This window comes from Hippocampus zosterae, chromosome 7 (genome assembly GCF_025434085.1).
Source record: "Hippocampus zosterae strain Florida chromosome 7, ASM2543408v3, whole genome shotgun sequence".
Lineage (NCBI taxonomy): Eukaryota > Metazoa > Chordata > Actinopteri > Syngnathiformes > Syngnathidae > Hippocampus > Hippocampus zosterae.
The window spans coordinates 4,380,922-4,408,824 of record NC_067457.1 but is presented as its reverse complement, the minus strand read 5'-3'; the positions used below and the strand labels follow the sequence as shown (position 1 = coordinate 4,408,824).

At 46.2% G+C, this 27,903-nt stretch overlaps 2 protein-coding genes and 1 long non-coding RNA gene across 8 annotated transcripts; 1 reads left to right on the top strand and 2 right to left on the bottom strand.

The window, feature by feature from the left end:
* Window positions 1–418: 418 nt before the first annotated feature.
* Window positions 419–22,467, top strand: usp42 (ubiquitin specific peptidase 42). 6 transcript variants are annotated; one of them, XM_052069624.1, is made up of 22 exons: window positions 419–585; window positions 1,855–2,101; window positions 2,527–2,733; window positions 2,833–2,943; window positions 3,119–3,218; window positions 3,312–3,379; window positions 3,466–3,536; window positions 3,652–3,734; window positions 3,816–3,927; window positions 4,003–4,143; window positions 4,232–4,332; window positions 4,456–4,624; window positions 4,756–5,391; window positions 5,509–5,585; window positions 5,794–6,774; window positions 7,215–7,474; window positions 7,559–7,634; window positions 12,675–12,769; window positions 17,186–17,254; window positions 17,325–18,894; window positions 21,083–21,184; window positions 21,909–22,467. In XM_052069624.1, exons 2-17 carry the CDS (start codon window positions 1,864–1,866, stop codon window positions 7,594–7,596), a joined length of 3,393 nt encoding a protein of 1,130 aa, XP_051925584.1. In that variant the 5' UTR covers window positions 419–585; window positions 1,855–1,863; the 3' UTR covers window positions 7,597–7,634; window positions 12,675–12,769; window positions 17,186–17,254; window positions 17,325–18,894; window positions 21,083–21,184; window positions 21,909–22,467. The 6 variants fall into 6 exon arrangements, with proteins under 6 accessions (XP_051925584.1, XP_051925579.1, XP_051925578.1 ...); XM_052069619.1 differs by having other exon boundaries at window positions 4,756–5,585; window positions 17,325–17,484; window positions 18,787–18,894; XM_052069618.1 differs by having other exon boundaries at window positions 4,756–5,585.
* LOC127603439 (cytohesin-3-like) lies at window positions 8,374–26,885 on the bottom strand. The gene is made up of 13 exons (XM_052069729.1): window positions 26,505–26,885; window positions 17,825–17,907; window positions 17,677–17,741; window positions 17,496–17,562; window positions 17,269–17,387; window positions 16,215–16,295; window positions 15,994–16,106; window positions 15,421–15,569; window positions 15,165–15,276; window positions 13,800–13,876; window positions 12,303–12,374; window positions 12,070–12,224; window positions 8,374–10,989 (listed from the first exon to the last, which is right to left on the bottom strand). Exons 1-13 carry the CDS (start codon window positions 26,521–26,523, stop codon window positions 10,917–10,919), a joined length of 1,185 nt encoding a protein of 394 aa, XP_051925689.1. The 5' UTR covers window positions 26,524–26,885; the 3' UTR covers window positions 8,374–10,916.
* LOC127603498 (uncharacterized) lies at window positions 23,794–24,289 on the bottom strand. Its single transcript, XR_007963081.1, has 2 exons — window positions 24,072–24,289; window positions 23,794–24,037 (listed from the first exon to the last, which is right to left on the bottom strand). It is a non-coding gene; the product is annotated as an uncharacterized LOC127603498 (long non-coding RNA).
* Window positions 26,886–27,903: the final 1,018 nt, after the last annotated feature.

Sequence of the window (27,903 nt, the reverse complement as noted above, 5' to 3'; positions counted from 1 at the left end):
GTATAGAAAATGGGTATTTTATCAGCAAGGTACTTTAAAATAACACTTTTAATCCAGTATTCTAATATAATCTATCTGATTAACCTCATCACTTACTATTGTATTTTTTGTATTCGGTTCGGAGAATGAATGAATGTTATATGTCTGCAACTTGTATGTTTGATGCCTTTGTGGTGTTTTGTGGTCAGGAAGTGAGCTCCGTAGTTTGATCCTTTTAAAGTTAAATATTTGAGCCCCCACTTCAAAAAGGCAATCGATCGGTTACGAAGATACGGTAATGTATGCGATAACGTCAGACGAAATATGTTTCGAAATCATCAGCGTCATTTATGAGTTGATTTGTATGTGGAACGCGCACGGTGATGATTGTGCATGTACACAAAGGTCGGCGGCACGAATGTGCGACGGAGCTTCACAAAACGCAGTCAAACGGCGGAGGGAGCCAATCACGGCACTCGTTTTATCCCCGATACCCGGATGTTGCCGTGGAAGGCTCACCTACGTCATTGTTCACCGCCGGACACCCGCTTGGAAATAAGGAATGGCTTTACAATTGCTACGAACGTGCTTTTAACCACATTCCAGGTGAGTGTCCCGACGCCTTTATGCTCGGGTGGGGATTCAACGACGCGGCCGTCGCTATGCGGTGGACCCGAGCCGCTCGGGTTTGTTGTGGCATCCTAACACCGGTCCTGTCATGTCTACTGGAGCAGCGCAGTGAACACACGGCTACCGGTGTCGATCGAGCCCCTCCTTTCTATGCTAGCCACTTGTTCGTGGACTATGCCCCCCACATCTCCAAATTCTATACAACCAAAACGCTTTAATTATTCCAAAACCGCAATCGTGGTGTGTTGTTTGATCGCCAAGGGGGTCGCTGTGCTCTCCGCCATGTCAGCCCCCCCGTCCATCGTGCTAAGTCGGCTAACGACGCTAGCGCGACGTTTTAGCCCCGCTCTTAGCTTTTGCGTAATGGTCGCCGTTTCCACGGCCTTCGTCCATGTAACGTTCACGCCGGCGGTTATTTGAGCTCGGTTGACTGCACGGGGCAATGTTTGAGAGCCAATGCCGCGTTCCCGTCGCGAGCTGCTCGTGTTGGAGGAATGCTTTATTGTAACTGAATGGCTGTGCGTACGACAGGCCTAGCCGCCAACGTGAGTCAGTAACGGAGGAGTGGGAGGGAACAGCTGCTTCCCGAACAGGAAATTCGCCCTGTCCTTTTTTCTTCTCTCCTGTAACTTTATGCAAATTTCAAAGTAAAAGCTTTTAAAGGCCAACCCTTGAATAATTGTAATTACGCATGATCGTATTTTAATGACGACAGAAGGACGTTTTTTTTGCTTTTTCGAGAAATGTCGTTTGTGGAGAAGTGGAGGCTCCTACGTACAAATGATCACATTCACACGTGATAGCATTCAGCATATTTTTTCTTTTTTCCTGTTTTGTAACAACTATGAAAGTGAGATTAGGTAACAATCTATTCTTCATTGGTTTTGTGTGCTCAATTAAATTGTGTCCACGGCGTCACTTTATCAGTTATTAGAAAACAGTCCATAAACAACATACAGAGGCCAACATTTGCTTTAGTAATAAATTAATTTGTATATACTGTATTGTTAAATACACGTTAACTTCATTGATTACTCCAAAATGTACAGAAGTGTGAATCTGAGTGAAAGGTTGTCAATTTGTGCTCCGTGATTGGCCAGCAACCAATCCAAGGTGTGCTCTGTCTCATGTCAAAGTCAACTCACTCCTGAAGCAAACATTTGAGGACACATGCTCTCAAGAATTTTGGAACAAAACATTGATTCTTGCCTCTCCTAAAATCTTTTATGTTTCCCCCACCCGCAGCAATGAACTATGACCATTGTTGACAGATCCTCCGAAAATTCTGACCACGAGTCAGTCGGTTGCAAGAGATCCCCCTTCACCAGTGGAGACGGGATGGACAGCAGCTGTTCCAGCAGCTGGGCAGTGGGCCCCACCCTCCCCACTGACTCGCCGCGGCTGAAAGTTCCGGGGGGCTGCTTGGGCCCGACGCCTGGCGCTGTCGTCTACAATAGCACGCCTTCCTCCGTGGACCGACCCAAAGAGCAAGGTAGGGGGACAAATGAGTGTGTTGTCTCCTTCAATATAATTTAAAAGAATTTAATCTGAGCTGATCAGTCTTTTACGAATACATGCTGTGGGATGACCTTTTCTTACTTTTAAACGGCACATTGCTCCATTATTTAGTCAAGGTAATGTTTTTACCCAAGCTAAAAAGTATTGTGATTGTGATATGAAGATGAGCCTCAAAAGAATAGAAAGTGCTTTGTCACAAAAGCCGTGCTTTGTCTTCACATGGCTTTACACTACCCCTTTGTAGTTGGAACATATTAAACATAATGGCCAAGCTTCCCTGCCATTTACATAATACACACACACACACACACACACACACACAAACAATAGCAGGAACTGGTTACTGTGCTGCCCTTGAGACATACGCACAAGTCTAATTTTAGTCTGTTATGTGTCCAGTGTTGTGCAGCGGCGATGGCATTGACATGCCGCAGAAGGTCCTCTTCTCTCCCGAACGTCTTAGCCTAAAGTGGAACCAGGTTCACCGCATAGGCGCCGGGCTCCAGAACATGGGCAACACTTGTTTCCTCAACTCAGCCCTGCAGTGTCTCACCTACACGCCGCCATTTGCCAACTACATGCTGTCGCGGGAGCATTCGAAAACATGTACGCTGGTTTTTTCCTTTGGTGCTCATGGCAAGTCCCGGTGCTCATGACTTCTAGCTGGAGTCATGTGTCGGGCTTTTTCTTTTGGTTCTGCCGCAGGTCACGAGCCGGGCTTCTGTATGATGTGCACCATGCAAAACCACATCATTCAGGTTTTTGCCAACTCTGGGAATGTTATAAAGCCAATCGGTGTGCTGAATGAGCTCAAAAGTAAGTGCTTTGGGGAACTCAAACATTTGTATGTTACCCAGAATGAACGACAGGCGGCGCTGTTTATCTGTTTACTTTGGTGAATTTGGAGGGAACTGCGGTTTAGGGTTGCAGTCAAGTTGAGTTTTTTTGAGCGGGGGGAACCTGACCAATGCTTAATTGGTCCCCAATGCAGGGATTGCAAAGCACTTCCGCTATGGAAGCCAGGAGGATGCCCATGAATTCCTTAGGTACACGGTGGATGCTATGCAAAAGTCCTGCTTACCTGGAACCAAGTAGGTTTTTTGTCCTGAGATGCAGATTTTCATTGAACACGCAGGTTTAAAAAAAAAACAATCCTTTGTTGCATCTCATCTGTTTTATGGCAGATTGGACAGGCAAACGCAGGCAACCTCTTTCATTCATCAGGTATTTGGTGGCTACCTAAGGTCCAGAGGTAAGTTTGTGAACTCGCTTTAGGGGTTTTAGTTATGTTTGCAGCATGTTCAGTCTGGTGACCTTTTGTGTTTGTTTCTTTTTCAGTTAAATGTTTAAACTGCAAAGCGGTCTCGGATACATTCGACCCCTTTCTGGACATCACTCTAGAAATCAAAGTAACTCTACGGAATCAATGTCATCATTTTCTAGTTTGCTTTGTCCAAATAATTGCACATTTTGGAAAGGTTTTTTTTTTTTTTTTTTAAACCTGTAGATTGCTTGTCGTTGCAGATGGCACCAAGTGTCTCGAAGGCCCTTGAGCAGTTTGTCAAGCCAGAGCAGCTGGATGGCGAGAATGCCTACAAGTGCTCAAAGTACGTTTTTGGACAAAGATAACATTTTTCGGCTTTACCTGTTGTTTTGCAGCCCCTAATAGAGAAAATGTTTCTTCCCAGGTGTAAAAAAATGGTCACGGCCTCAAAGAGATTCACGATCCATCGCAGCTCCAACGTGCTGACCCTCTCGCTGAAACGCTTTGCCAACTTCAGCGGAGGAAAAATCACAAAAGTAATTTCCAGTAACTTGACTCGAGTCTTTGCAAAATGTTTTCACATTCATCGGCGTGTCATCTGTGCTCATCAGGATGTGAAATATCTCGAGTACCTGGACCTGAGGCCCTTCATGTCCCAGTCGCAAGGAGAGCCGCAGCTGTACGGGCTGTTTGCTGTTCTTGTCCACTCTGGATTCAGCTGCCACGCCGGGCACTACTTCTGCTATATCAAGGTACCGCGTCGTCTCCGGGCCAGTTTGCAGACATTTGCGGTTTTGGCTTTTTGTAAAAGTTGCCGCTCCCTCTTTCCGTGTCTCCCAGGCCAGCAACGGTCAGTGGTTTCAGATGAATGATTCCTCTGTGACCGTCAGCGACATAAGGTCTGTTGTTAACCAGCAGGCTTACGTCCTCTTCTACATCAAGTGAGTCAACTCTGAACATCAGATCACGACGCTGGGTCTTCACATTTGACTTCCTTTGACACGTCTTGTCTTCTCCCGCTTTTACCGCGTTCGTCTCTCGTCTCCATCGTGTTGTTTCACAAGGTCCGGTGATGGAAAGAAAGAAGGGGACTATGGTCACATGACCCATAACTCGGCCGTACCCGGTCAGTCATCGCCGAGACCCGTGGTGATGCCCCGCTTCAACAGCGCCAGCCATCACAACAGCAACGCCGGCTTCATCGGACCGCAGCTGCCCCCGCACATGACCAAGGTATTGCCGAACCCAAAACGAGATGGACATTTCACACTGCGATGATCAGGATTTTCGCCGCGCCGATATTATTGAAAGAAATTCAAACAAAACGCAGTCGGCGTTTGATCGCGTTTTTGTCCCCTCCGCAGAATCCTCCCCACATGAATGGCAACGGATCCCTGAGGGACTGTCCGAAGCCCGGCACCAGCAGCAGCGTTGCCGGAAAACCGAACCACGGCGCAGCTTCGTCGTCTTCAGCGTCGCACGTGGTTGCCAGCCAGCCTTCGGCGATCGCGGAGCACGAGAAGCGCCTGAAGCTGTCTTTCTGCATCGGCCAAGGCAAACCGACTCGCCTGGCTTCTTCCTCGTCATCGGCGAGCAGCTCCTCGGACAGTTCGTCCTCCGGCTCTTCAGCCTCCTCCTGCTCCCAGTCTACCTCAGATGCTCGCTTCATCCCGCGACAAATGAACCACATCAACGGCGCGGCGCGCAGTAACGGGGATCATCAGGGCGGCGGGAAGGGTTCGTCCTTCTTGGTGCCGTATAGCCAAGAGTTGTCAGAGGAGTCGGACCAGGAGAACGGCGGACCCCTGGATAACTGTTGCGCAGCGGAGAGTCACGTGAACGGAAACAAAAGAACAGGGGATGATTTGGCCAACGGGGACTCTGATACGCACCAGAACGGAAACGGTTTGAATGGAATTACACACAGCATTTTGAAAACCATCCAAAATGGACACCATTATGGACTTCAAAAAGTTAACGGGCATAATCGGGTTGAAAAGGTAAGCGATGCCTTTCCTTTTTGGTACGCGCCACGTTACGCCTTTACGTCGAGATCCGATGTGCAGTCACACACACACGCGCACCACTCTGAAATGACTTTCATTTTTGCATTTCAGATCAGTAGTGATGGAAGTTTGGCATCGGAGGGGACTTTGACTGTGAATGGACTGGACACTGGCCACTGTCAACCAAGGTAGCCAACCCAGCTGGAGTGTCAAATCACAATTTTTTGAAAAATCATATTAGGTCCTGAAACTCACATTTGGGCATTTACATACACAAAAAAAGCAATGGCACTACAACAGGGAACAAAAGAGATTTTTAATGACTAAAAGAGGACGCCAAACTGCGCAGGCTTCACTTTTGTCCACTCGTGACTTTGTTTTCATGTCTTGTTGTAGTGCTTGCAGCAAAGAGGCGGCATCCCAGGCTACTCCGGCCCAACCTGCTGCCGGCGAAAGCCAGAAAATCTCTCCCGACCTAAAGGCCGCACGTGTGTCCGATCCCCCGCCGAAGCAAACGGCCTGCGAAGCCACCTCCGCCGACAAAATCCATTCCTCTGCATCTAGCGAGTCTGCGTCCATCAGTCCCGCAGCCGCCTCACCCGACTGCTCTCAGAGCGCCAGCGGCTCTACCGCTGGTAGTGCCATTGCTCTACCGAAGGTTCCCGATGACGTTGCGGACGCCCCGCCGACCGAGAGCTCATCGACGGCGGCCTCCGAAGGGCGCGCGGATCCCAAGGAGCAGCTGCGGCCCAGTCCTGCTTCCAGAGGCTACGAAAGGCAGTCGTCGCGGGAAAGGGGCAGAGACCGACAATACTCGTCCGACTGGAGCAGGGACAGGGAGAAATATTACAGGGACAGGAGTCAGGAGCGGGACACTCACCGCTATAGACGGGACTACCGAGACCACCATTACTACAACCGCTGCTCATACAGGGATCCCGATTATTACCACCGAGACTGGGAGAGCGAGCGGCGCTGGGAGAGGTACGCCTACCACCCCAGGGAGCGGGACCGCGACCGGTGCTCGCACCACTACCACTTCTATCACCACCACCACCGATCCAGGGAAGACCGCGATTACCAGCGCAGAAGTTCCGATCACGCTTATCGACATAAGTCGCAAGGCCACTGGAGGCGGCAGAAGCAGCAGGACGGCTGGGAAGTTCGCAGGATGAGGGACGACTGCAGGGACAGGGACCACCACCTCTATAGAGAGACGCCGTCATCGTCTTCGCATTGGCACGCTCTTCCGGGGTGGGAGGACCAAAATGCTCGAAGGAGTGCTCGGTCTGCGAGTTCTGAGGAGCGCCACGGCAAAAAACACAAGAAGAGCAAGAAGAAGAACTCCAAGGATAAAGAGAGATATTGTGAGAGTGGGTGAGTCACTGAACCTATCAGGACACACTCTTGTTTTGTTTTCATTACTTGTCCTGCTAAACCCGGGGTGAGTAAATATTTGTGCCATGTTTGGCTTTTAAAATGGACTGATGGGCCAGGTCTTTGAGAGATGAGCTTTGTTCCTTTAAAAAAAAAAAGTGGTAATTTTATTTCATCATGAAAATAATTCTTTGTATTATTTTCATTCAAATGATAAAATAATACAAATAATTTTTAATATTTAAAATCTGTTAATTATGATTTGTCCTGTTAACAGGTTTAAAAAAAAATATTTCTTTTATGGATAAAATTCGAATCTGTTAAATTAGTCACTTTTTTTTCAGGTAAAATAACCAGCCGATACGAGCCTTATTTCAAAGTATTGGTTACTGACCACGGTATTTATTTTTTCTTTGTTTGTTTTCGCAATCTCTTGCCAGGAGCTCCGACTCGGAGCAAGGCTACGAAGGAAGAAAGAAGAAAAAGAGCCGGCACCAGAGTAAGCAGCGCAGTCCGGACGGCCGCGGCCACAAGGCCCGCAGCAGCGAAGAACGCGGGTACCGCAAACGGCGTCACTCCAAGGACGACAGGCTGGACATGAACAACTGCTCGCCAGACAAACGCCGACGCCTTGACTACGACCATGACGGCGCCGCCCCCGCACACGAAGCGTTTCACAGCCACCTTAATGGATACACAGGTAGGGTCCCACTCATGATCAAATGTGAAGCTCAACCTGAAGTCTGAAATAAAAAGCTCACGGCGCTTTGTTCCTGTTTGGTAGGAAACGGTTACAGCCAAGCCAACTTTGTCTCCCATTGATGGTCCGCTGTGGTGAGCAGCACCATGAAGCACTGACTGTGAGTGGCCACTTACTACATCTGCTACATTAGCCCCGCGAAAAAATAGAACCCTAAAGATGGGCACAGCATTTATACAACTTCTGCTTTCCATCGCAACCATTTTTTAAAAATACTTTTTTTTTTTTGGTTTCAGAACCCCCCCTCCCCACCCCCAAAACCCCCCCTGCCGAGATACAGCAGAGGAATGATTCAACGACATGGTGCTTCATTGGGACCAAAAACAATTTTAAAAAGTATTTTTTCGCACGTCAAGTGTTACCAATGTTCACTTTTTAAAGCGTTGATTTTATTTGCAGTAACTCTCCTACTCCTGTCGGACGTGAACAGTGACAGATATTAATATATTCGTGTGTGTGGAACACAAAGCCCGGCGCTTTAAAACATCTCGACTGCTGCTCAGTGGAACTCAGGACAATGAAAACTCATCATCATCCTCTCGCTTCACATTAAAAGGGAAAAACACGCGCTGCTGAAAACACGTTTGGAAGGTTGCTTTGTGCATGGATGATTTTGAGTTTATTTCATATTCACCACTGGGGGTGGAGGGGGGGACGTAGGGGTGGGAGGTGCGTGTAGAAATTATGAACAAACGCAAGCAAGGCTTCACTCACTGATACCTCCACGATACCCTGGACTGACTTTAGCACATTTCCCCCTGCGTTTGTTTCGTTCCTTTTCGAACACCCGATAGTATTTTTTAACTTGCTTCTCTTCTCCGAATCATTCCTTTTTTGGGGGCTTTCTTTCAGCTCACAATCTGTTTAGAAATGAAACCGAACAAAAAAAAAAGGTCATGTTAATCGCTGTTTTCAATGGGGGAGGCGACGGAAAAAATGAATCAGAAAATCCAGTTTGCGTCTTCTAGCGTCATAAGGAATACTGTGAATTTAATTTTTGAACTGTACTATCAGTTACTTTTATACATACATATAAATATATCTATAAAAAACTCCTGTATCAGGATTCTGAGTAGATGTTGTTTTGCTTTATTTGTTATTCTGCTCATATTCTCTGGACTTATGTCAGCCGTGAGTACGGATTGTGTTTTGTTTTGCAACTTTTTTGACAGAAGTTAAAAACTTGTATTATTCCTTTAATTTAGCATGACAGCCTTTATACATTGTACAAGGTAAAAATGCCTTAAAATACATTTTGTTAATGTCAGAAATTGTACTGTTGTCTTTGTGTGTAGAAAACGCAACTGTAATAGCTGGGAAAGTGATGAATTCTAAATATTTGGGGGGAGGGGGTTTAAAAGTTTAGTATTTTTTACAAAATAGATTGTAATATCAATGTGGACACCATACAGTTAATACACACTTAAATTAATGCAAGATTATAACCTGTTTTTTTTTAGATCTAGTCATTAGTAAATATTTATGGCTTATGAAATAACCAAAGAACTCTGCTCAGTGGTCATCTAATGTTTTTTTTCAAAATCCTGTACATTTTTTTCATACACCCCTAGTATCATTCTGCATCTTTATTCTCTTGCTGTCATTTACGCACATCTCCATGATTGTAAAGTTCTCAACTAAATGATGAATGGCCTCTCAATCACATGCATAAAAACAAAACAAAAAAAATGTACATCATATACAGGCAGATTGTAAATTGGTGATTTTGTCCAACTCCCCCCCTCCCAGGGAAATAAACTACAAAAGAAATTATCACAAAGGTGGATTTTCATCAAATGCGTTTATGCAGTTGCTTGCCTAAAGACAATAAATAATATAATCGTAGCGCAAATAATTCCCAATCTGCTAAACAGTAGTCCAACAAAGGGAATATGGATTTTCAACGAATGAAATGCACTACTCGTAAAAAGTTTATATATTTGCGGTTTAGGTGGAATTAAAGGATGACCTAAAATGCGTTTAATGGGTGATATTAATTTGACCTCTAAACTGTTGAAAGAACATGTTCAACTGTTCGGGTGTATATTCTAATCCAACGCAAATTTAATCCATTCTGTGAGCACGACCTTTGCTCAAAACACTCAAAATCACATTTCCGCACGAAAATGAATAGGGATGCTATTATGCCCACGCTGTGTGTGACCTGGCCACTAGGAGGCGGTGTATAAGGATACGATTTTTTTTTTCATCTTTGACTGCCCTACATAAAGACTGAAAATCACTTATTTAACAGTTTTGGTCGTGTTGTTTGTGGTCTGTTCCTATAATCGCAACACGAAACACCAGAGACATACACCAACAGATAGATTCAGTTCCAACGCCAGTCCTCTGAGGCAGACGTCTCGCGTGGTAACACGTGATCTCACTAACGTGAACACGAGCAGGCAAGGACTTCGTTTATGAGCCGAAGTTTGCCGAGTATTTCCTAACAGGAGCGTTTTAAAATGGCTGTGTCGAGCAGAAAATATGCGTTTGAAACACCATCTGGGGAACCCACTTTTATACAAAAAAAAAAAGACATTGGGTATGGTGGAATATTTAGTTTTATTTACGCCGCATTGTTCGCCTGTCAGGGCGCTTCTTGGATGGGTTACATCCCGGTTACGTCACAACCGCGGAATTCAAATCCTTCCGGCTCAACAATGCATGAAGATTTTAGCGCGTAAATATGGAATATGGATAATTTTCCAGATTGTGGGCCCCGAGTCTAAACAAACGTACAGACGTAATGATAATCTTATTGGTAAATCTTTTCAGACACAAGACAGGTGAGTGTCTGACGTCACTGGTCGTGAATAGGCAAAAGTGGGACATAAACGGCTTGATTGTATCCACTCGAGCAGTCATTTCACGCCGAGGGAAAATAATATAAGCATGTGAGGGCTGCATTTTTATATTTGTTCACATTCGTGTTCAGTTCAGTTGCTTAAAATGTTACAACACCGTAGGGTCAATATTACTTTTACACCGTGTGTTAGCAGCTCGTATGCTGGCTCTACACCACTGTAATGCATTTAGGTTCATCGTGAAATTTCACCTGAAAGCCTAATAGCCCAAACCATTTTTGAGTGTGTTAGGGTTGTGTGTTTGAGTAAATCAGTGCATATTCAAATCAGACCAGCTGATTTATTAGCTTTGAGGCCTCCCTCCACTACTCGACCCTCAGGATAACGAAGTACTTGTCGTTATGTCTTGTAATATCCTCCAGAGGGTGCCAACGTCTTTCCAGACATGTCGCACCAAAATGTTACACATACTGTGACTGTAGTTCTTCACTGCTTTCAAGCCAAGTCAAAGTCTGATCCTGCTGGCCTTGGACGTGGCAGTGATGCAAAAGAGAGACGTTGAAAGAAGCCTTTGGTTATTTCTTATTGGCTATCCTCCTCTTCCTGGTGGCCAACATGTCATAGAAAGGATCTCTGCTGATGCTGGCTCTGGAAAGATTGGAGAGAAAACATGACTGAGCAACCTAATGCCGATGTAAAAACTGTAAGTAAAAAGATGCACTCATTAGCACAGCTAACCATGCCATCCCAAACAGCTGCACTTAATGCACATGCATGCCAGAAACCATAATTGATTTCATATATAAACCTTTTGACATTATGTTGTAGATGATTTTAAATTGACCCTTTCTCACAAAATTTGGACATTAATTCACATTATTATCAAGTCGGTTCGATACACTTTTCTTTGTAAATGTTTGGAGTCACGGAAACACAGTGTAGTAGTGGTTAGCATAACTGCCACACAGTTTTTGAGGTCTGAATCTCTCCGCTGACTTTCCTTGGGGTCATTCGTGCTTTATGAAGGTAAACTTCCGTTGTTGAAGCAGCCTAACACTTCAACAAAAAAAAATGCACCGTTCACATGCACTTCAATGCTAAATGGATTGTAGCACCATTAGAGGGCACAGGAGGTCGAAAATCAAATTTGGAGCTCTAAAATGCCATCCATCCATTTTTTTCTTCAGCACTTGTACTCATTAGGGTCACATTAGAGTGAGTTGGAGGATCCAGAGATCAGCCAAACTCCACATAGGAAGGCCAGTGCTGAGATTTGAACCCCCACATGCTAACCACGACCCCACCGTGCTGGTGAGCTCTGAAACGGTGATTTAATATGTAGCTTACGATTCAAATGAAGTTTAAAAATCTAATGTTGGCACATTAGTTAGACCGCTTTTGATATCAACCCCGCTGAGTGTGTGTGTGTTTGCTTGTACTAATCAAAAGGAAGTGAGCTTATCCAACAAAGCAGAAGTCACCTCGGTGTGTTATCTGTGTAGAAGTGTGAGAAACAGACTCCTGTTTGGTCACCAGTGTGTGTGTGTGTGTGTGTGTGTGTGTGTGCGTGTTTCCATTGTGTGTTTGTGTTGGATATTCATGACACACACACACACACATATACAAGTGGCATGTCATTGTCAAGGTCACCCATGAGAAGCCGACACTGGGATGTGGCTAAGTGCCCCCTCGGTGTAAATGGATCCGTACAAACACAGCCGTGCTCACTTGATGGATTTGATCCATTCCTCCTTCTCCTCGGGTGTGGGGGCCGATATCCTGTAAACCACGTGGTTGCCCTCCACCACGCGCCCGTCCGCTTCCGTTTTGCAGGCCTTGATGACCTGCCCTTTGTGGCTGGGGTTGTAGAGTTCGAAGCAGTTCTTGCATACCAAAAAGCCAAGATGGTGTGAAAAATCAGCCTTAAAGAACATGTAAGGAATCTTGACGTGTGTCCTTACCGGTTTCCTGGGCTCATCCACTTCTCGGATACTCAGGTTCTCTAGGGGGATAATCCCACGTGGCTCTTTATCCTGGAAAGAAGCATCGGTGTTATCTAGGCAAAAATAATTACATAGAATGCAAAGAACTAAACGGTTAGTTTTATGTTTGAATTCAGTGGGCCCATACCTTGCTGAGGATAAAAATATATACATGTGATTATTACTGTCTGTCTAGATGTGTTGTGTTCAAATATGCGTGTCAGTGCTAGTTTCAGTAGCCCATCTATGGTGTTTTGCATCGTGCGTTAGCATGAAGCTAGCAGACTTTTGTGAGACCAAGTGGTTTGTTTAACACACCTTGTGTAATTCTCTTTATTTCTTCTTTTGCAGTGAAATTCACCTGGGAGTAGTAATAAAAAGCTCACAGCTCTTTATTTCAAACAACCGTCCATTACTTGCCAAGCTGCTGCTTGCTGGGAAGTGAGGTGAGTGAATTCTCCACATTTTTGCTTGCAACTAAAGACTAAAACTAAACATTTGGCAGAGTACCATTAGATTACTTTGTTGTTATCTGGTCGTAGTTTGGTGACATCTAACCTTTTCTCCGCAAATATCGCATGTTTTTTCCCCTGAAAAAAAGTGCACAACTTTTGCATGACTGATTTTTTTTTTTTAAATCAATGACAAAAGTGGCCATTTTCAGTCTCAAGAAACAACCCCCCCCCCCAAAAAAATATTTTTTTCTTAACAAAAAAATGTCTAACATATTTTCTCAGGAGAAACAGCCAAATAAAATGGAATTGGATTTGCTTTGCACATTTCCAATTTTAACCCGAGCTGGGAAAAATGTGTCGGAGTAGCACCATTTAAATGTTTTTCTTGTTCATCCCGGTCATGTAGGGGACAGTGCCCCAGGGAGATGTAACTCTGCGCTCTCCTGCCTCCTGCCCGTGCACCATTATAGCTACAGGGCCGGACGTGTGCGCGCACGTGTGTGTGTCCACGTGTGTATTGTGTATGTGTGAACCTTGAGGAAGTGCCCTGCATCCTTCATGTCATCTTGCGCCAAATGAGAGTGCACAGGAAGGGAGGGGAGTGTGTGTGTGTGTGTGTGTTGTCTCGCAGTGCCAGGCGTGTATTGACATGTAACAGGTTGAATCATTTTGCACAGGGCCAGATGTGTGCCGTGTAGCGTGCAGATGTTTCCCACGAGGACTGATGCTGGTGTGAGGGTCAAAGAGCCAAGCTGGCAGGCAATAACCTTTTGACCTTAGTCTACATGTCGGCCGTTTTTTAAGACCGCCGCCCCAAATATGAAAAGCGAACAAATTGCGGTTCTCTCGTCGAGTCATTATCACATCTGCTTAACGCGCAGAAGGTCCTGGGTTCACTCCCCAGCGGAACCAAAATGGGGCACTTTTCGCTTTGTTGCGCCGTCGTTTTAAAAAAAATCAAATGCGGCACTCGAGCAAAAGAAATCAATTTTGAATCCCGCACGTTTGAAATGAGACTTACGGTTGTGTATTCGAAGTAATACAGGCAGTTGTCTGTGAGTATGAACCACCTCCTCTTCCACGTCTTCACTCTGCCGCCTGCGCACAGTGGGGGGTGAAAAAAAAAGCATCAACAAGGGTTTGAATAGGAATTCCAGCTGAGGAGGTGCAAGTGTGAACACACGGCAAGATGGGAGGGGTCAGCAGGGACGTAATTCAAGGCTTGTCGTTCTCATAATAATAATTTTAAAAAAGCAACCCTTTTAACCCTTTCAAGGACCGCGGTTACGACAGTGGACAGGTCGCCATGTTATCAGGTTAGTGAAAGAGTTAATATTGATCTATATTTTTTAACAGACAAGTCACGCTGACAAATGAAGGCCTTGGGCCAAACTTGGAGGCAAAAAAAAAAAAGTTGCAATTCTCCTCCGAAAGGAAATTTCCTTTTATGGAGACGCGATCCCGCCATCTGCCGCCATCGTCTCATAAAAGTAGATTATTCGGATTAGTGGATATTCAGTGATGTAATTAACCTGCATCATACCAAACAACGTTTTGGGCTCGGCACAATCTGGAACACGTCTGACGAAGGAATTTATGATTCAAATGTATTTCTGTGACTGGAAAAAAACGCCTAAGGGCCTTTCACTTTTTGATTTTGTATCCGACAACTGTTGAGTGCTCCCTTTCCAAATGTGAGGTCTGGCGCATTGTTACTAAAATCTCCCGGACGCTTGGCTTGATAGATGGAAACGCAGCAGGATGCTCGGGGCCGCCATGGTGCGCCGAGATAGTATTTCTCCGACTGAAGTGGGGCCGGCGAGAGGAAAAACGGAGCGATTCATTCATCCAAAACAATCCATCCCCCTTCCGATGCCGTTTCAAATGAAAATGGAATTCAGTGATTGGGGGGGAAGCGGGACCTAACTTGCTGATCTGGCAAATGCGGCTGGCCGGGGACTGAAAAGCCAGAGCCAAAGAATGCAGAGGAAGGTGGGGGGGCGTGCTGGGGTGGAGTGCTGGCAGCCCGTCAGGTCCAGCAGGGGCAGCACCAGAGAGGGAGGATAATAAAGAGGGGAGAAGGTCTCCATTATTTCTCGACATGGGCAGCCACACAGCAGCGGGCACGCATTCCCCGCAAGTCCATTCTGTAAAAGCTTCAGCATGACAACATGGTCTGACTCACTGTAGGATTGGATCGAGGTGGGTGGGTGGGGGGGGGGGGGGGGGGACTAGGAGGTCTTTAAAACGTGGCTTCCTAGTCCAGTTGCCTATTGTCCTTCATCTTGTCAATCAGCCAATGTCGGGAAGACATAGATTTGTCGGGTTGGGCGATTCGTCGATTTGATCGATTATTTGTCCGAACGTTTTTTTTTTTTTAACATACCGAGCTTTAAGAGCCAGCCTTCTCTGTCGGGGTTGAAGAAAGTGTGCGTCAGATCATTCCCGTCATCCTCCGGGATTTTAAATGGCTCATTTTTGATGCTGTCGTAAAGATTCTGCGGAAAAAGGCAAGGGAGTGGGGGGGGGGGGGTGGACACCGATCGTCAGAGTAGAAAACTGCAAAGAAAAAGCTCATTTATGACAAATGAGGACACCTCGTACATCCCCCCCCCCCCCCCCCCCCTGCGACGGTGCCTCACCCTGAGAAGCTCCTCTGGCAAGTCTCCTCCTTCGTTGATCCCTCTGTTCATGGAGATGAAACGCTCCACGGGGGGCTTGTCTCTGACGTTGGGGTTGTGCAGGCTGGTGTTCAGCATGATGATGGCAAACGAGAGCACGTAGCAAGTATCTGGAAACCAATCGAAGGGTGTCTTTTCTTTTTTTATCTCTCTATTGCAGCCTTCACCGGGCGTAAGACCGTGCAGTTCGCATCAAGGCGGATGGAATCATTCGGAATTAAGAGTCGAAAAGTCCTGATTTTTGCATTCTTTGTCTTCCATAGAACGATGTGCCGGCTCGACGCGAATGCGGGCACGGCTCGATTACCCTCCGCTTTGCCCTGCTCATGTACGCACAAGCCGCCTCTTCCCCACGATAAAACATCGTCAAATATTTACCGGTGTGTTGTTGTGACCGTGTTAGCCCGGCCAGCGTGCGTCTCGGTGAATAATGGATGTAAGCGGCTCTTTGCTTCCTTTCGCTTATCTCCCGCACGGAAGCTGTGATGTTTGCGCGATGCGACTTGAATCCCGTCGATGCGTTGGCAGACATACCTGTGGACTGGAAGACCCCCGGGTTGCACTGACAGTAGCGCGAAGCAAAGGCCTCCATCATGCGGTCAATCTTCTGAGCTTCACCCGGCAAACGGAAACTCCACAGGAATTGCCTGCAATTCAAACGAGAATTCACGGGGGGGCGGATTCCGTCGCCGTCGCGAGCTGTCAGGATGTGTTTCGCAACTTTTTCAATTTTTATTTTTATTTTTTCCGCTGACCGTAGTGCTTGGACGAGGTTGAGGTCAGCAAACTCGTGCAGCTCCACGAAAGCCTGCAGCACCTTGATGTTGAAGTCGTCCCTGGCGAACCAGCAGAGACAATCCATGTCGGAAAAGCAAAAACGCAATCCGTAATGCAGGTGTTGAAATGGGCCTTTCCTCGGCATTCCTCTCATGATTACTAATTTCATTCACACAAGATGCTGAGAGGTGGCGTGTGGAATCCATTTAAACAGCTGGCCCGGCCGAGGCTTTGCGTTTCCAACCCCCTCCAGGCATTGGCGCATATGCCCGGCTGATGAAAAACAGCTCAACCCAAAAAACCGCACACAACTGCGGTTTGTCGGGCCGTCGACGGGTTACACCATCCCCTCCATGTTGTCTTTTAAGCAAACTTTAGTCTCAATAACATTCTTGCGTTATTTGGACTGGGCCTTGTTTTGTCTCTTGACATGCGTGCGTCGAGCTTTCTTCCTGTTCAAGTCGTCTGCAGCCAGACAAAAATTACACCGATTTTTTTTTCCCCCCCTGATTATTTATTTTTTTGTGACTATTAAGAACAGTGAAATGTTGTGATATGAAAGATAAGATGAAGGTCCATTTAAGAGCCCCCCCCCCCCCACTCAATCCATCTGATAATCAAATTCGCATGAAATTGATTGCATTTATTTTCTTGTGTTTCGGTGTGTTGTGCTGCCTGTTTCCTCTCCTCAGCGTGTAATGATAGCTTCCTGCCCCCCCCGCCCCCTCCATAGCCCCATTGATGATAATTAAAGAGCCTCATTCTGGGTTTTTTGTGTGGTAGGTGGGCTCCATTTAACGTGGTCCGTGAATGAAGCTTTTTGGCAGCCAGAGGTGTAAAATATATGATCATCAAAGTGTCGGGTGACCTTGTCGAGTGGTTGCCATGGCAACCTATCTGCACCCTTGTTAATGCTACCTTTTCGGGACTACACTGCCATCTTTTCCAGAAATTGGAAGAACAACAAGATGGCAGCAGTCAAAGGTGCCGTTGGCGCCGCGTACGAATCTCCAGCAAGGTTTGCCGACTCACCGTTCGCCGAGGTAGTCTCCGATGACGGTCTTGTTGAGCCCCTCGCCTTTATACAGGAACTGGGCGATGTCTTCTGGGGTGTGCTGAAGGAGGTCGTTCTCCAGTAGGAATTGGATTCCCTAGAGAAGGGTGACCAGAGGGAGGGGGTGAGTCTCTCTCAACGAGCTAACGGGAACCATTTCAAGGGTCACCGGCAGCCCTGAGCAAGACGAAAAGGTGATAAGAACCTTTTTCGGGTCCATGTTGAATTTCTTCCTCCCCATGGCGATCTGTTTGTTTCTCTGGGATGTTTTACTGCAAGTTTTGTTGACATGGACAGTCGGGAAATAAGTGAATCTCGTCAACTTCAGTTCCCAAACCCGAAAAAAAAATATGTTTAAACGGGGTACCCCGACTCCGGCGTCTTACCTCTCGCCGACGCACGTCAACTGCTCGATTTCCGTCATGACCTCGGCGATCTCAAACTTCAACCTCTGCACGGGCGGGAAATAAGAATTTGTGACCGTTTGCAAAAATGCTTGTCGGCCGTCGTGCAGTTTCACACACACACACACACCTCAATGTCGTCGAGCAGCTCTCTTTTCCTGCGCCGGATGTTGCACAGCTCATCCCTCTCCTCCAGGGAGAGATCCTCAGGAACTGAAACGCATGATGGAGAAAGCACGGCGTGAAGCGCACGCTCGTTTGTACACAGTTCGCGCGGGCGACAACACGGCCAAGATCAAAAAGGCAAAAAAAAAAAATAAGAAGAAACGAGGGCTCGCAAAGAGGATCCAATCTGGTGCCTCGGAGCTGCGAATGATCAGCGAAACATGAAAAAAAAAAAAAAAAAGGAAAAAATTGTTTTGCTGCCGATCGCTGCTGCTTCACCGACTGTTTCACCTCGTTTGGCTGGAGCGGCGATGCCTTCAATCTTAATTAACTCGAGAAAGAGTTTTAATTAATCCATTTCAAAGTGACTCGGCCCACTCCTCCGTCTCCACTCGGCCCGGGGGGGGTAATTCTATTAATAAAACCGATCCAGATTCGTTCTCTGCCACGCGGGATTTCCCCGATTTGACTTGCAGCTCCGGGGGGAAAATACGAGAAAGCAGAACGGACGAGTACACTTCTTGATCTCAATCCGTCCTACGAAGGCACGTTAAGTATGTTTGATCTTGTGTCATTAGCCGCCACAAATCTCTCCGCGGGGCTAATATCGCCTACGCGACGGGAGGAAAAGAACATCACTCCCTCGATTTACACGTATGTGCTGTTCATTGGCCACGCCCACGTCGTATGTGCAGCCAGTTTGGTTAACGTTGCCTTTTCGCCTCACGTCTTTGGAGACCGTTGACTTCGCTGACCGTCTTTCCCTTGGCCCGAATGCTTTGCGTCTTGCATTCATGTCCTACCTCGCATCCTTTTTTTTTTCATGCCAGAATGTCTCATTTTAAAACACCAACGTTAAATCGCATTTTCGATTTGATAGTCTATCGTGGGCTCACGCCATGTTTTTTTTTTTGTCATTATCTGCAGGAAAATGTTGGTGTTACGACCCCGTCACGTCCATCTCGGCTTGAAATGTAAACTCGACCAGTCCTCGATCAGCAAGCTGCCAAACCAAATTTGGAAAAGTCTCAGTGAGTATTAATCCCGATGATGTGCAAAGGACAGCCATCCCGACGCATCTACTGTACACCCCCGGGGGTCCTACATTAGCTCATGTAGCTAATGTATACTCACGCACGATTGCAATCTCGATTCATTCCAAATCTAATGAACGGTACGCATTTTGCTCCGTGCCATAAAAGACCACCACCATTATGATCTGACTGCGCCCGGGATTCTCCAAGCATGGGCCCCTCATCGCCGGCGTCTTATTGGCCTCTCCAAACTCATAAAATCGACTGTACAATCAGCACTGGCATCTTTGCGCCAGCGGATAATCTTGTTTGGAAATGGCGGGAGGGGCTTTTTCAGCAGAACACGTCTGCCAATTCCATTATTAACGCACTTCCATTAGTGACCTTCCATGACTCATTTCTTAATTGGGTTGCTTCAGAAAGCAGACGAGAAGGAGTGGCCCCACGTTATTGATAATCTACCCGTATTCTTAACACCGGGAGCGTGCTGCATAATGGACATCCATATATATATATATATTTTTTTCTTACAAGTTGCTAAAGCTGTAACACAAAAGGTGGAAAAAGTTACAATACTTTTTCGACTGCACTGTAACAGTGCTTTGAGAGAGCCCCCCCGAAGATTTAACGTCCATCGTGTGTCCAACCACGCATGAGGCTCCCATCGTAATCTCATCCGTGACCCCCTTACCCTCCCCCAAAAAAACAAATCCCCCTAAATCTACTTTTAGGAGTAAATCCCCCCGCCTCTCTGTGCACCCAATGCGAACAACTTCCCCCCCCCCCCCCCCAACAAAAGCCACCCACTGGCTTTAACTGCTTTGATTTAAATGAATGCACCCAAATCTTCACTTTCATAACTTTTACGAGGAGGCGTTTGTTCATGCAAATTGGCTTCTTCGCACTCATGTCAGAACCTGATGACATGATAAGCCGTCCACTGTCGCGACCGCTGTCCCGGAAAGGGTTAATGCCGATAACCATAAAAGTATGAATGGATGACAAGGTAGAACACTTTGACTGTTTTCCAATACTTTGTCGCTTTCGCGTTTAACCTGATTAAAATGTCGGCCCGAAGATGTCATCATTACGATGCTCCTATATGTCCCCTACAGTGACATTTTTGTTCGACGGTATGCTGTGAGATTTGCCGAATGTAAAAAAAAAAAAAAAAAAAAAAAAAAAAATTCCAGCATGTGCCTTGGCTTAGTAAAGGTTGGGCAACATTGTTATCAAGCACGTGGAGCTCCCCGAGAGTGAAAATCCCACGCTCACTTAACATGGGCTGCTGCGTGGCTGGGAGTAGATTTAGCCATGGGTCCACTGGCTTTATTTAGCGACTTAACGCACTGTAATACTTAAAAAAAAAAAAAAAAAGATGACCTCTGTTGCTCCGCTTTGCAGAACCAGCAAACAAGTGGGTCTCTAATCTAAACCCCACCACTTCCCCCCTCCATCGGCTCCCACTGTATAAGCATTCACATTACAGCTTGCGTTGTATAGATAGACATGCAGACGTGGTGAGACGAACACACACACAAACGCACACACACACACACACACACTCAGCGGGAAGGCCAGCTGGCACTAATCCCGCACATTCCCCCCCCCCCCCCCCCCTCAAAGCCCCGATACGAGCGGAAGTGTGATGTATGGGCGGCCTTATGCACAGATGTTGCAGCTGCCCGATTCTAACCTACTTTGCTTTGGGCTGGATAAGAGGAAGCACGTGGAGCTTGCTGTTGTGTGCTACTCAGGGTGTTGGGGTCTGGTGCCACGGTGCAAAAAAAAACAATGAAAGGGATGTCATCATAATGCAGGAGGTGGAAGTTATATTCAAAGACTTGCAATGATGTCAATGATGGAGCGGGGCTGTAATAAGGAGAAAACGGCTACAAGTGAATCTACGTGAATCTTAAAATAAATCTCGGGCGTGCATGAATATTGCTTCTTGTCCTGGCTCTTTTATCGCCGGATGATTTGTTGGTTCGTTTTTTTTTTTTTTGCATGATATAAGACACCGCTTTCAACATTTCATGTTTGTGTAACTTGAATGCCTTATTTGCTTCCTTTGAAGTGCTTCATTGTTAGCCGAGAGTGCATGCACATGAGAGAGGAAAAAATATATATATATAAATTGTTTGATATTTAAGTGAATTGCATTTATTTTATTTTATTTTTCACAGCAGCCGGGATTTGGACTGGGGCGTCGGACTGCCGTGAATTCTTTAGAGCGCCCCGTCGTCCCTGAGCGCGCACATGTCATAGAGACCAGTCAGAAGAGCCAAGAGGTGGGGTCAAATGTGACAGCCAAGTTCATTTGACTTTTTACATTTGTTTTTTTTTTCTCAATTCTCAATGCCATGCATTTGGTTTTCATTTCATACATTAGAACCGGGAAAAACTGACGATTGTTTGCGCCTCTGTTGGCACCCAACCAATAAACCAGATTATTGTAATATATTTATACGCAAGCAATTATAATGCATCTACTGTCTTTACGTCACGTAGTACAGAAGCTGCTCTCTTCGCGTGATCGGAAAGATTTGGGGAGCTTCTAGTTTTAGTTGTAACTACCCCACAGAATATAGGGGGCTCACAGAAGCTGATTGCATGGGTTAATCTTCGCTTTTTGGGGATGGGGACCTCCAGCTGGGTACGCATTTGCAATGGGGGTGGTCCGCACATGATGTCCTCATTCGATCACACATCTGCTCAGCATCAGCACTACGATAATATATTCGAATCAATGGCGGGATCAGAGAGGTTTTGCCGTGGTATGTTGGCAGGCCAAAATAATCAGCGTGTGAGGATTTGATCGGTCTGAGAATAAAACACGCTGATGTTTTTTTTGTTTGGTTTTATTTTTTTCTCGCATCTGGGCAGGGTTGGGGTCAGTCCAAACATCTCTGTCGTGGTTCATTCATTGTTGACCGTGCGGGTTATCGACCCCACTGTAGGTGGAGAGCATAAAAAGTGTGTAAAAATGTGTAAAAGTTGAACAATCTGTTCCAGATTGCAGCCAGTAATCTTTTCAAACTGATGTCGTGATTCCTGGCGAAGGCAAACAAAAGCGAGAAGACGCGCCGCGCCGACACGCTGACAGGTGACACACATTTGAAGGATCATTTCCTGACACACACCTCGGCTGCCTGCTCCGGGCGTCAAGCAAGTGACGGACAGGAAGCGGAATGAATGTAATAATCCGCCCGATAAGCTCGCCGACATTATTGCGATGTGTATCCAGCATGAAAAGCAATTTTGAAATGCGCTTCGCGATCCGCACGGCAAATGAGTCGTCTGATATCGTCTTTGAGTTTGGGGCAGGATGTCACAGCTGACGTGCCGTCCATTGCCTTCAGGTTTGTCACCTGTGCTGCATCTATCTTGTGCGCGGAACAACTGACGTGAAATGCAAACGTTCTCACCTCGTCGCCGACAGGAATGAAAACGTGTACTTGAACATGAACAAAGTGCAGGAAATTAAATGGATGCGCGCCAGGATATTTTATGATGGTAAGAATGAGCTGGGTGTTAGCGCGCATCTCCATTACTACTAATAGATCCAAGAAAGGGGGAAAAAAAAGTGGAGATGGGTTTACACGCCTTGTTTTGTATGCTCGGTGAATTTCCATGAGTAGGGATCTTGGGGGAAGTCTGCGCTCTATTCATTTCCGTTTCTCCAAATGTTCGTGATTCGTGACTCGCGGATTCACTTGGTTTGAGATTTTAATTTGTCGTCCTCACAAAAAAAAAAGTCTGATTCACTTTTTGTGTACCAAGGAACTATGTTGAAATGAGCTGAGGAGCTTCATTTCGATTGTGGTGGTGCTTTGCTGCTGTCTTGTGGCAGTTTGGTGCCAAGGAACTATCCTCAAGCGAGTGAGCTTGAGAGAAAAGTAGTGCTTTGCCATCACCTGCCGGTGTCACGGTGTCAAAGAACTACTCGATGTTTATATGAATCGAGGAGCTTCATTTTGAAGTTTTGCCAACCTTCTGATGGCATCTGGGTGCAAGGAACTATGTTTATGTCAGTTGAGGAGTTTCATTTGTATTCAAGTCGATCGTTGTTATCTTTTGATGAGATCTTGGTGCCTGGGAACTATGTTGAAGAAAGTTGCGGAGCTTCGGTTAGACAAAAGCAGTGCTTTTCCGCTTTTTAGAGGGGGCGTCAATTACTTGCATTTCTTTGCTATTCGCCGCAGGGTTTCGGTCCCGAGCAGAGATTAGCAGAGGCGCACTGTATACAAGAATGGACTTTTTCTACAGTCCACTTGCATTGGGGCCAAGGGACCAGATCTAGCAGCAGGAGCTGAAATTGCACCTCAAGATGACTTCAGTCCAGCTAAGCACCTCTGCAGAGATCCGCGCACTACTCGTTACTATTCTCGTCAAAATGTTTTTTTTCCCCCAAGTGCCTTTTCCCGTCTCTCCTCCGTACAGACTTGGAGAGCTGCTCCTTTTCGACAGGCGATAAATCCACGAGAGACTACGTCTCTGTTGAGTGTTGCCTCAGTAGCGAACCCATCCCATCCACCTACACACACACTACCATGGTGATGGGAACATGCAGGGAAGCGCTCTCAGTCCCTCTCCTAATTAGCTCCATATGTAGTCTCCTCTCTCAGCTCTTCATAGTAAAAAACATAATTTAAAAAATCTTTTACAAGGTTCCACTCACTCTCAGGCGCATTCACTCGCTGTTACTATCTGGGTCGATGCGTTCGGCACGGAACATGTGCCATATCATATCAGTATATTTAATCTTCTACAGTTGCCCCATAAAGCACTGTAATCTTGGCAGTCAAAAGCAAATCACAAAATCTTGTCTTAAGCCGCGAAACAACACAACTGGGCAAAGATGGCCGTGGAGTAAATCTTGGTCGGCACACAAAGAAGATGGTTTTGTTGTTGTTGGTTTTAAGACATTTGGATGGGGTGAATTCAATTTGGCTCAATGCTTCTGTAGCAAAGCATTTTTCTTCCGTGCAGATGGGCCAACAAGAGACATTAACAGGAAATCTAGTTCCCCCCCTCCCCAAAATGACTTCAACTTGAAAACAAAGCCAGTCACAAGACTGGATTCATTACATGAATGTTTTGTTTCTGAAAGTTTTGGATTCCTTTGACTCTCTTTGTTTGAGCTATTGTTATTGAACTCTTGCAACTCAGAGTGACGAAGCATCCCATTTTGGAATGTTTGTGCAAAGGAGTGGGAGCGAAAAAGTGCGCTCGTTGTGATATATTTGCTGAGACAAAAACATTGTAACAACCGACTTGTTTGCTGAAGATTACGATCGAACCATCGATTGATTGTTTTTAGTTCTTTGATACTGCATAGCTACAATTTACTTACAAGTGGATTTGTTATAAATACATTTTCAGCAACTGAATTTTGGCCTGTTTTGCTGCCTCCTCTCCTCCAGGGCATCCATAAATAAACTTTCACAAGACATAATCTGCCATCCAACCATTCTCCTGCAGCCAGTTCACCTCCAAGCTGCCCCAAGTGACTGGCTGGTGCCCTCCCACACACACTGGGCCTACAGCCACAACAAAGAGCGTATCCTAATCACACGACTTCCCCCTTCTAACCCACTAATTCCCTCAGAGGCGCAGTGCAAGATGCCAAGGAATCAAACATACACTGAGTGGATTCAGGCTTTGACAAAAGCCGCCTTTGGTTGACTTTTTTTTCCCCCCCAGCAGTTAAATGTCTGTTTCAGGGGGATAAGGGGGGGGGGGGGCAGCGGAGAAAGGTACACATAAAGGCAATAAAAACCCAACAAATTTCTGCTCCTCTTTCCATTTCTCCGTCCGGCTGTAAGCTCAAAACACATGTCCACGTCGCTTACCCGCCCTGCTCGTTGCTAGTGCTTTATGTAAAGTGCAGCTGTTCTGTTCAAGAAAAGCCGTAAATATAAAACGACCGAGGCCAGTCGTCAGTGCATATAAAACACATCAGCGCGCCGCTCATGCTTTTATCCCGCATATAAATTAGAATGGATCGCAAAATACAGGCCAAAGTGCAGGGTGGGTTTGTGCACTTCCTCCTTCCCAGGACCACGTGACTCCGTCTCTCGACAGGATGACAACCCTTCGGGGATTCATCGTGTTGTTCTCACCGTGGAGCTAATTGGCTTTTTTATTTGCGTTAAATGAAAATGCATGTTCGATACTCGAACCAGCATAACGTGGAAGTGTCGTTCGTTCAATTAATAATGGGTGATCTGAGCTCCGCGTGGCCGTTGGCTGTTGGGTCACAGCACAATCGTACTCTGTAGTTCTCACGTCTGAGCATACGCCGCAACAGTTTGCCACTTCCTAGAATCGGTCGTATAAATCGCACCAAATGACAAAGAAGAAGATTGAAATCTGGCATGGGGCTGCGCCAGGAATGTGACATCTTGTCGTGTATCTGCTCTCTTGGCTGACAGGCTTCCTCTCTGCGCTGGTGACAAACTTATCGGCCTCGGCGACACCGAGTGTGCGTGAGAGCAATGTTAAGTGACGCGTGCAGCGGTGACCGTGCCGGCGAGCGAATCGCAAGTCAGGCGACGCTCCCCATTAACATTTATGGTAAGTTATCGAAATAATTTATTCGGCACGCGGCCTTGTTTCCAGTCCAATTACAAGCAGCATGTCTCGGCGCTCTCTGACAGCCAATCACAAAGAAAACAAAAACATGATTTGATTGTGAGTTGGCATTTTGAGAATTTTCGAAAGGAACCCATCCTCTGTTAGTCGCTGTGAAACTCACCTATTTGCTGTTATTGTACTCGGGTCAAAGGCATGTCTTATGTAAAATCATTGCACTATGTGGAGGTGATGGAAAGAGCTTGATTTAGGCTTACCTCACACTAAAAAAATTTGATTTGCTGCCATCTTATGGCGTCCATACTCAGTTCCAAGCGTTTATAGGTGGTCTTGAAGCTCTTTTTTTTCTGCAGTGTTCACTATTGTTGTCAAATTACTGTGCCGACAGTTCCGTGATGCAGCAATGTCGCGCTTGGGTTCTAAATCCGGTGTTGCAAATAACTACATCATAGAAAGCGGCCCCGACAAACTCGACCGAACGTGTTTGGCAGCGAATCCAAATGATTTGCATGACACACTTTTCCCACCGCTTGTTTTTGTTTCATCCTCACTTATCAAGTGACATTCAGGGGCGCTGGATTTCATCAGCAAACTACAAAGCTAGCGAGAGCTTGTTTGTCAGCCTGCCATCCGTTTATCTTATCAATTCCACCCAGTTTGCAGACTTCAAATGGAGGTTGTGCGCGGGTGTGTGTGTGTATGAGAGAGAGAGAGGGGGACTCCTTAAAGCTTTGCAACAAGAGCTTCAAAGAAAACGAATTTGGGGAAAATGCGGACAAATTGATGTTTTTGTTTTGAAAGGAGCAAGCGTGGTCACATGCCTTGAGCAAGGAAATTGATTACCTGCAAGGGTGGGTGGGGGGTTCGCTCTTTTTGTGCCAAGCCCCCCCCCCCCCCCCGTCCCCCTTCATTCTTCTTATTTATTTTTATTTTACTCGAGCATGGATGGACTCGTAGCGCGACCATCCATGCCAAGGAGCGAGCGGCAAAAGAGGAAAAAAAACCCATCCTTACCGTGATTGTCTTCATCCATATTAATTGGAGTGGTGACAGGGTAGTCCTCCTCAAGGTGCGTCCGGACGAACCCACGCAAAAAAGATATTTACCCTCTCTTATTAGGATTTTAAAAAAATAATAAATATAGCTCTCCTCGGTGACAAGCCGGCGTATGTGATGCTGTCAGACGTCTGGCCGGAGATCAGCAGATGCTGGCGAGCATGAAGCAGGAACGCAAAGTAGCACAGGCAACCTGCCCCACGTATGAATGCTAATTAGATTTTTAATTGTGAGGAAGGACGTGTGAAATGGGAGTGCGTCCCCCGCGACCAGACCGTTCTCCCCCCCTACCACCTCTTTGGTCTGATTCATTCCTTGCGAGTGGGTTCACATTCGCTTCGCTGCAACCCGAACGTGTTGACGTCAACTAGCCCCGCCCCTTGCAAACAATAGACAGTGGCGCGCGCGCGCCCGACGCGACCACGCGCATCGCCGTGAAAATGAATGAGGACGTTTTTTGAGAGCTCGTCGCGTTAAAAAAAAATCTATTGCGCATCGGAAATAATGTCGTTGATAAAGAGTCAAGTAATCAGAATAGTTTGCTGTATTTGAAGACATAAATTTCTGTAGCGTATTGTTTCTGTTTCAGTGCATAAGGGGACGAAAACAGTACTATAGTATCGAAATTATTGTTTTCATTTTTGGGAAAACGTGCACAGAGTGAATTCTTGCACACATGCTGGTTAGCTCTTAAGCAGTTTTGGCCCATCTTCGAATGGGATTTTTTTTTTATGCAACAGAGCCCTTTGTGTGTATGTGTGGCGGGGTCACATGGTTATTTTTGTGTGTTTAAGTCTAATTTTTTATGTGCATTTGAGAATTAAAATATATTAAGATAATCTACTCTACATTGGTTCAATAAAAACAAATAAAATGGCATATTATACATATTAGACATGTGATTAGGAAGTGCGCGGTCCCACGTGGTAGTGCCGACAACCCCCCCCCCCCCCCAAGCTCCCTCCACCTCTCCCTAAGAGAAGGTATCCACCCTCAAATGACATAAATGACACACATGACGCAGGATAAGGGCGTCCCCGTCACCTCACTTCCTTTCTCAAACTTTCGTCCATTGTCCCCTTGTGGCGTGGCACAATGAGTCCGCAGCCTCAGCCCCTTCCTGGACTCTCAGCGGCAAAGCGGGTCAGGGAGCATCCCTGGAAAAGTGCGCTGAGTCACGAGTTTGCATGGGCAGGGACGCACAGGAAGTATTGCGAAACTCGCATCATGTGCCCTGTATAATTGCGCTCATGTGGAGCCACAATTGGATCATAATTCGAGCCGTGTCAAATATTTTGTCAATTTATTTCTGATCTTAGCTATGAGATTGATTAAGAACATGTCCGGTCTCGAGAAA

Bases quoted from the DNA above. Each gene is read 5' to 3' on its own strand.
- usp42 (XM_052069619.1), top strand. From the start codon at position 1,864: ATGACCATTGTTGACAGATCCTCCGAAAATTCTGACCACGAGTCAGTC. The intron at 2,944-3,118 runs GTAAGTGCTTTG...TCCCCAATGCAG, and splicing joins TGTGCTGAATGAGCTCAAAA to GGATTGCAAAGCACTTCCGC. The intron at 3,380-3,465 runs GTAAGTTTGTGA...TTTCTTTTTCAG, and splicing joins TGGCTACCTAAGGTCCAGAG to TTAAATGTTTAAACTGCAAA.
- LOC127603439 (XM_052069729.1), bottom strand. The intron at 17,563-17,676 runs GTAAGACGCCGG...CAAAACTTGCAG, and splicing joins TTGACGTGCGTCGGCGAGAG to TAAAACATCCCAGAGAAACA. The intron at 17,388-17,495 runs GTTCTTATCACC...ACCCTTCTCTAG, and splicing joins TCAACATGGACCCGAAAAAG to GGAATCCAATTCCTACTGGA.